Here is an 8441-nt window from a genome sequence, read left to right as displayed (position 1 = left end):
GATTATGAGGCTAGTTCTTGTAGAATTCTTATGTTAAAAGATAGATAACAAGTTTAATTACTTGGAAGAATTCCGATTGGATTATTTGGATACGACTAGATTGATTTTGGATATTGATTTTTGAGATCGTCCAAGTACTCTGCTTAAAAATCAGGTTCACGGACTCCGTGTCTATATACATAGTGATTGAGTAGAGATTAGAGATATAAACTCTATATACATGATAGACGCATTTATATATCTATTTTGATATCGATTTTCTATATTGTTAGTACCCATTTGTACTTAGTTTGGTATTTTATGTCATCGTAGGTATTTTTGGAGAAATAAACATGTGTGGGAAAATTGCTCGAAAAGTGGTATTTGTGCCCTTGGGAGAAAATTACTAAAGGCACCCATAAATGTGTCAAAGGCAACCCGGAGAAGAGTTATTGGTTCCCAAGAAGAATTGTTAAAGGCACCCAAAAATTTACTATTGGCCAAAGTAGTCGAAATCGTTCCTCGGTCCTACACGGTTGGGGAGCTTGGAGCGAGGAGCAATAAGTTAGGACTTCGAAATCGCCAAAACTCAGTCTAATTCTCGGATTCTATTTATTAGATATGTTATATTTTGCTACTCCTGCTCATAAGTCATGATTTGCACCTAATAAAAATTAATATCTTAACACTAAAATGTAATTAAGTGTGTAATATTGTCACTTTGAACGTATTTATTATGTATTTAGAGGTTTTGGTATTTGATAATTCCTATTTGAGGGGTTACGAAATTTTTTTTTTCTGATTCTAGTGTATCCAAGGACAAATCAGAAAAATCGTTAACTCGTTTTGCTCAAAATCGGTCCATATCGGCAAAATCGCCCGCCTTAATCGCTAAAAATCGGAAATTGCTTGGAATCGTAAATCACCTCGGTCATATACTCTGTAGCGATTATCCGGTGAGTAATCGGCCTTGGAGAGCGATTTTAACTACACTACTATTGGCACCCGATGAATTACTAAAGGATTAGTTAATGATTATGTTAAGCTAATTGATGATTAATGTAAGATTAAATCAATAAAAAGAATAATTAAAATTAAGTTACTGATAGAGAAAAAGAAAAAGAACATAAGAGTTTGGAAAAACCCAATTTTTTTTTAATTTTTTTTTGAATCCGAACCTTCAAACTATCCAGGCGTACTTCAAATTTACTTTTTTGTTGCTTGAATTGACCAAATTTTCTAAAAATGAGAAATTTTACAGCTTGATTTGGGTTAAGTCAAACACGTCCAGCTACAAGATTTGAAGAACAGTTAGCCGAACTTATCAGCAAATATAGTTCGGCTAATGTTTAAGAAGACACAGGTAGTCGAACTTATTTTTAATGCAGTTTTTGTTTCAGAGAAAAGTTCGCTTAGGAGAAAAAAATTACGACATAACTGGAATCAATATATAGGGTTTTCAAAGAAAAATTCGGTTAGGAGAAAAGAATTGGAAAAGAATTGCGACGAAACCGAACTCAATATGTAGGATTTTAGAGGTAAGTTCGGTTAGGAGGAAAAAAATTGCGGCATAACATAACTTTTATCTAAAAATTCAAAATTCGGGTAGGAAATTAGAAAGTTCGGCTAGGATTTTTTCTTTACGAAACACTCTTTTTCACAAAATTCCTACACGAACTTCACTGTGCAACTTGAATTTTTTATGATCACTACTCACTGAGTTTATCAATCCCAAATGTCTAACGAATAATGGGTTAGTCGGAAAACACCTCTACTTAACGGGTTAGGATACCCTTTACAAATTACGGGTGAGCATGGGCCGGTATGGATCGGCTTTCGCCTTATCCGCATCCAATCCATTGGACTGCGGATTTTAAATTCGGCATCCGCATCCAATTCATATCTAATGGATTCGCATCCAATAGATGCATGGATGGACGGATTGGGGCGGATAATCCAATAAATTTGTTTTAGTTAAAATTTATAGTAAAGAAAATAAAGCTAACACAAATGACTCCTTATAAAACCTACATATCCTGTATATGTATGCAAATATAAAAATGTCGTGTACAACACCCCAAGCAAACATCTTAAAAATTCCTAAATGATCCATAATATTTTCTAGAACTATATAAATGCCCTTAATTTAACGGATATGGATGTCCAACAGATTTTCAAGGTTACATTCGAGCCCGATCCGTTATCCATTGGATTTCAAAAATTCCATCCGCATCCAACTCATTAACGAACGGTCCGGACATCCATCCGCAAATGAACGGTTGGTCCGGTTAAATCCGCGGATTACGGGCCAAATCCTCACCCTGTTACAAATGTAGATGTAGAGAAGGTGGCCCAAGTACATCATGCTCCCCAAAAAAATCATGGTCCCCAATAAATTTTTCTACAACAAGCACAGTACCGCAAGCGGCACCAAATGCATGGCAGTTAGGACTTCAAATTTTCCTAACCAGGCCCAACATGGTTTCATAACTGACTCTAATTTCCAAACCAGGCCAGACATGATTCCATAACTGAGCCAGTTCATCAGAGGATGAAACAACTTTGCCATGATTCTTAAGACAAACTAGCTCGGCTACAAATTAAGTTTCTAACCTCTTCTCTTGCAAGTCCGCAACATTGCAACAAATTGTGCAGAGATTTTTGATGCCTGAAGATAACACTGAACAAACTATACATACAACAACAGGCTCTATACCATAACATTACAACAACCATAGAAGAAAACTAAATCAAACTTCTCTCTCTTTCTCTCAGATGGAGAAAAGGAGAACGAGGAAACGAAAATGAGTCTACTTAATACAGGTGAAACAAAATACAGATCTATTCTCTACCTTTACTAACAACACTGCAGTAACGTATACGAAAGAAAACTTGAGAAACTTGTAAATGATCAGCTTCATTTTTATTAAAACAAGGCTACTCAAGCTTGAGTAGGAGGACATGGCGCCGGGGCAGACAAGTTGGGAGCTAATGTGAATTCTAAATCTCCATTTTCCCCTGATTGCATCATAATAGCAACTTCGGTTGTGGACATCGCGGAGTTATTACCAGCCTGAATCAACAAAGTTCGAAGAGAGTACTGAAAATGGATTTCTCACTTGTTTGAATGAAACATGCAAATGATGAACCGGTGTTTAGATAGGCAAGATATACTCTGTGAGGGATTCACTAACCCGTACTTGACGTCGGTAATGTATCATACTGACGGCCCATGCCGTAATGTAGCATGGTAAAACAAACCCAATTGCTCGCAGCATGAATAGCTGTTCAGAATCGAAGATTCAAACAAATAAACAATTGAAAGGCCACAAAGGTTCTAAAAAATCATCCATATATAATAAGTCAGATGCTTTATTTGTGTCATTCCTCAAACTTACAGCGAACAATGTGGGAGCATCATTATCACCTTCAGCAGCCGTAATCGCCAATGCATGCCTCAAGAGCAGGAGTGCCATTAACTGCAACAAAAACAGTAACAGGATAATGTTAAAATGATACCATGGGGCTTGGTTATCCATGCTTTAAATTGGAAAGAAACATGGTTATCTTCGTATCCGGTTTAAATGTGACTCAGTGACTCTGTGATTGTTATATGCTCTTCAAGGTTCTATTATATATGCCTCCATGGCATCTGATAGAATAAATGTATCCAACTCATCTCACCGTTACGGATTACATATTCCAATATATATAGGGACTAGGGAGAAGGCAATAACTGTTTTGATATTTTGGCTAAGCATGATGCTACATGACGCAGCTATCTGGTGGACTTGATGGGGATAGATATCTAATATTCGCTCCCATGGATGACAGGTTTTCTGATTCAGTTTATCAGCTGCATGTCCATTAAATGAACATTCCATTTCGTACGCTTTTTCCTCTTCTAGTATCAATAGTCCTAAAACTTCAGTTGTCTTCTATAAATATTAAGATCAGTTTTTATGCATTATTCATGATCGTTGCTACTCACCATGAAAGCGGCTGCACGGCAAAAAGAAGCTCCATCCCTATCTCTGTCTTCATAGTCTGATTCAAGAAAATGGCGACGACTTGCTGCCATAGCCAAGAGACGAGGGTCATCGACATCAATATTATCTCCAACGGTCCAGTTTCCACTGAAAACATCCACATAAAAGAAAAGATTAGAAGAACGAAGCATTCAAATTGTTGTTTAGCAAGTTGGAACCTGAATCTACAAACCAAAAAAATGGAAATTAATCAGCAAGGAAACTGTTAAGCCCTAGTAGTGTTAATTACAAAAGAATATTGGAGAGCATCAAAATAGGTAGAAGGAACATCTGCCTGATATCAACAGTGGTATCGTCGGAGCTTGGCCGAGGAGGCGATGGGGCTGGTGCGGTATAACCAGGCTCGAAAAGCTGTTCATGAAACAGAAAACCACGGTTGTCACGAATCAACTGAATTGAAAAGGAAATCAAATCGGATAATTATACAGATTACGGAAACTTAGAACTAAAAATGAAAACACACCTACATTTTAAACCGAGAGATCACTAAGCCTAGAATCTAATGAATTTAGAATCAAATTGTAAGATGTTCACCGATCTAGACATTTTCAGTATGTTTGCAGCAGTTACAACCAACACCCATGCACATGCAACCAAAAAAGACCGAACATTTTTTCGCAAAAAATCAAGAATATATACTCAATTAACCCGTTCCTTTGAGATGGTACCTAGTAATAATAACATAAAATCTTTAAAAAAACCATAAAATTATCGTTCACTCAATAATTTCAGAGAAAATTAGAGCACCCATTTCTTAAATTCACATTTGAAAATCATAAAACGCAAGAATAACCACAAACAATTAATTCAATTATTTACAAGAAAAGGGCAATCAAACAAACGAATTAGAAACTATATACCTCCTGGCAAATCTCACACGTTGTGTTTCCTTTTTCGTCGCACCAACGCTGCACACACTTCCTGTGAGCATACTGCATTAAGCAAATAAAAATCAATAACTTCTCCAACATACTAAAGATAAAATAAAATAAGTTAAAAATGTAAATAATGATTATACCTTCAAAGTACCATTACATGCACAAGGATTTTCCAAGTTCACGGCATGATCTTCTTCCTGGCAAATCCGGCACTCCATTATCTGAACAAGTGATTGATCTTCCACCGTCATCATCATCGCAACTTCATCTTGTTCTTGGCTCAAGGGTTCAGAATGCGCAGCATTTGTTTGGTGATCCCCCATTGTTAAGCTCATTAGTGGCTTTCAGTCTTCAGTATTTCTTCAGATTCTTCTCCTTTTTGGATCTTCGAACTGCTGATATCAAAATGAAGTAGGTCCCCACCATTTATAGTTAAAAAAAATTAGGTTCGGTGTCTCCGAAGCTACTAGGTTCGGGTGAAGTCCCGTCAAGGCCGGGGGAAATTTGTTGTTTTATTGAAATTAAACGGACGTTGCCTGAAGTTTTGTGCCAAGTATTCGATCAAAAGCGTGACTCTTACTTAAAAAGTAATTTTGTTTTTATTTGTTGCGGTTAAAGGGAATTGGATTTTTGTTTAGTGTTACTAAAATGTCCTTTGAATTGACGGTGGTTCTGGACTGAACGTCCGTGTAAATACCTTAAATGTTTGGACACGTCAGAAGCAGAAATCGGATCCCGGAAATGAGAAGCAAAGATATTTTACTTCTCGAGTGGCTTTCTTTTATTTTTAAAAATCATTCTAAATTTAAATTATCTAGCCAATTTCATTTGAGTAACTTTTTAAAGTGTATTCAAATATCGTATAAATGTTTTTCGAGGCGTTCATAGATTTCACATGAAAACATAAAAAACATGAATATGATCATTTGTCTTATTTTCATATTTTTTTTGAATATACCAGTATAATTACTATAAATATGTAACAAAATAATCAATTTACCGTTAAAAAAAACGGTGTAAATATGTCAAATGTGGAAAGTTGTTAAAGATATTCATATTTTTTATTTTACGGTCGGAATATTTTAGTTCCCATTGATGATGACAAATTTTAACGATAGTTATTTGTCGTTTTCGACTAACACAAAAGAAACCGTAAGATTCGTAATCAGAATACATAAATGATTATTATTCTCCTTAGTTTTTTCTTAAATTTATCAGTACGAGCAGTTAGAAAATATATTCAACAAACATGTTAGGCGTGAATTTTTTAGGTGTCCTGATTTTTTGTTTTATGGTCAGAATATTTTAATTCTCATCGATGATAACAAATTTTGACGATATTATTTATCAATTTCGGCTAAAACAAAATAAACCGTAAGCTAATCATGATACATAAATGATTATCTCGTATTCGCATTTATTTTTCTTTAAAAGTTATTTCGAGAAATTTGTCGGTATGAACTGTTAGAGAAATATGGAACAAACATGTCGGACGCTGAATGTCTTTTAGGTATCCTGATTTTTTATTTTACGGTCGGGATATTTTTAATTCTCATCGATGATAAATTTTAACGATATTATTTGTCGTTTTCGGTTAAAACAAAAGAAATCTTAAGGATTTGTAATCATGATACAAAAATAATTATCATTCACATTGATTTTTCCTTAAAAGTTATTTCGACAAGTTTTCCATATAATCCGTTAGGAAAAAAAAATGGAACAAACATGTCGGACGTTGAATTTTTTTAGACATCCTAATTTTGTATTTTACATTTAGAATATTTTGATTATGGATTTACTTCTCGAGTAGCTTTCTTTTATTTCTAAAAGTCATTTTGAATTTGAATTTCCAAATCAAATTCTCGTTTTCGACTTTTAGTAGTCAGAAAGTAACTGTTTAAAACATCGTATAAGTGGTTTTAGAGGATTATGGATTTCACACGGAAAGATAAGAACATGAACAGATAATCATTTATATCATTTTTATTTACTTTTTTTTTTAAATATACTGGTATAACTACTACCGGAATGCAATGAAATAATCAATTTACCGTTAGAAAAAACAGTCTAAGTATGTCAAATGTGGAAAGTTGTTAAAGCTACTCTGAGTTTTTTATTTTACGGTCAAATATTTTAATTCTCATCAATGATGACAAATTTTAACGATAATTATTTGTCGTTTTCGACTAATACAAAAGAAACGCTAAGATTTGTAATCATGATACATGAATGATTATTATTCGCATTGATTTTCCTTCAAAGTTGTTTCGAGAAATTAATCAGTATGACCCGTTAGAAAATATATAGAACAAGCATGTCGAACATTAAGTCTTTTTTAGGTATCCTAATTTTTTATTTTACAGTTAGAATATTTTGATTCTCATGGATGGTGACAAATTCTAACGAAATTATTTGTCGTTTCCGGTTAAAACAAAAGAAACTGTAAGATTTGTAATCATGATACGTAACTGATTATCTTTCGTATTGATTTTTCTTAAAGGTTATTTTGAGTGTCAGTATGACCTGTTAGTAAAAGCATGGAAAACGTGTCGGACATCGAATGTTTTTTAGGTATCCTTATTTTTTGTTTTACGAAAGGAATATTTCAGTTCTCATTGATGATGACAAATTTTAAAGATATTATTTGTCGTTTTCGTTTACAACAAAACAAACACTAAGATTTGTAATTTGAATACATAAATGATCATTATTCGCATTGATTTTTCTTAAAAGTTATTTCGAGAAATTTGTCAGTATGACCAGTTAGAAAATATATAAAACAAGCATGTCGTACGTTGAGTGTTTTTTAGGTATCCTGATTTTTTATTTTACGGTTGGAATATTTTAATTCTCATCGATGATGACAAATTCTAACGATATTATTAATCGTTTCCGTTTAAAACAAAAGAAACCGTAAGATTTGTAATCATGATACATAAATCATTATCTTTCGTATTGATTTGTCCTAAAGGATATTTTGAATGTCGGTATGACCTGTTAGTATAAGCATGGAAAACGTGTCGGACATCGAATGATTTTCAGGTATCCTTATTTTTTGTTTTACGATAGGAATATTTCAGTTCTCATTGATGATGACAAATTTTAAAGATTATTTTTCGTTTTCGGTTACAACAAAAAAAACACTAAGATTTGTAATTTGGATACATAAATGATCATTATTCGCATTGATTTTTTCTTAAAAGTTATTTCGAGAAATTTGTCAGTATGACCAGTTAGAAAATATATAAAACAAGCATGTCGTACGTTGAGTGTTTTTTAGGTATCCTGATTTTTTATTTTACGGTTGGAATATTTTAATTCTCATCGATGATGACAAATTCTAACGATATTATTTGTCGTTTCCGTTTAAAACAAAAGAAACCGTAAGATTTGTAATCATGATACATAAATCATTATCTTTCGTATTGATTTGTCCTAAAGGATATTTTGAATGTCGGTATGACCTGTTAGTAAAAGCATGGAAAACGTGTCGGACATCGAATGATTTTCAGGTATGCTTATTTTTTGTTTTACG

At 33.6% G+C, this 8441-nt stretch overlaps 1 protein-coding gene across 1 annotated transcript; it reads right to left on the bottom strand.

Moving 5' to 3' along the window:
* Nucleotides 1-2920: 2920 nt before the first annotated feature.
* On the bottom strand, nt 2921-5180 carry LOC113333872. The gene is made up of 7 exons (XM_026580241.1): nt 5047-5180; nt 4889-4960; nt 4303-4379; nt 3971-4115; nt 3378-3458; nt 3174-3263; nt 2921-3052 (listed from the first exon to the last, which is right to left on the bottom strand). Exons 1-7 carry the CDS (start codon nt 5161-5163, stop codon nt 2921-2923), a joined length of 714 nt encoding a protein of 237 aa, XP_026436026.1. The 5' UTR covers nt 5164-5180.
* Between the last annotated feature and the right edge of the window lie 3261 nt (nt 5181-8441).

The sequence above is a fragment of the Papaver somniferum genome, unplaced genomic scaffold, assembly GCF_003573695.1.
Source record: "Papaver somniferum cultivar HN1 unplaced genomic scaffold, ASM357369v1 unplaced-scaffold_135, whole genome shotgun sequence".
NCBI classification, from domain to species: Eukaryota; Viridiplantae; Streptophyta; class Magnoliopsida; order Ranunculales; family Papaveraceae; genus Papaver; species Papaver somniferum.
This window is presented reverse-complemented; position numbering and strand designations above follow the sequence as displayed.

Bases quoted from the DNA above. Each gene is read 5' to 3' on its own strand.
- LOC113333872 (XM_026580241.1), bottom strand. From the start codon at position 5,163: ATGATGATGACGGTGGAAGATCAATCACTTGTTCAGATAATGGAGTGC. The intron at 4,961-5,046 runs GTATAATCATTA...TGCTTAATGCAG, and splicing joins CATGTAATGGTACTTTGAAG to TATGCTCACAGGAAGTGTGT. The intron at 4,116-4,302 runs GCAGATGTTCCT...GGATGTTTTCAG, and splicing joins GATACCACTGTTGATATCAG to TGGAAACTGGACCGTTGGAG.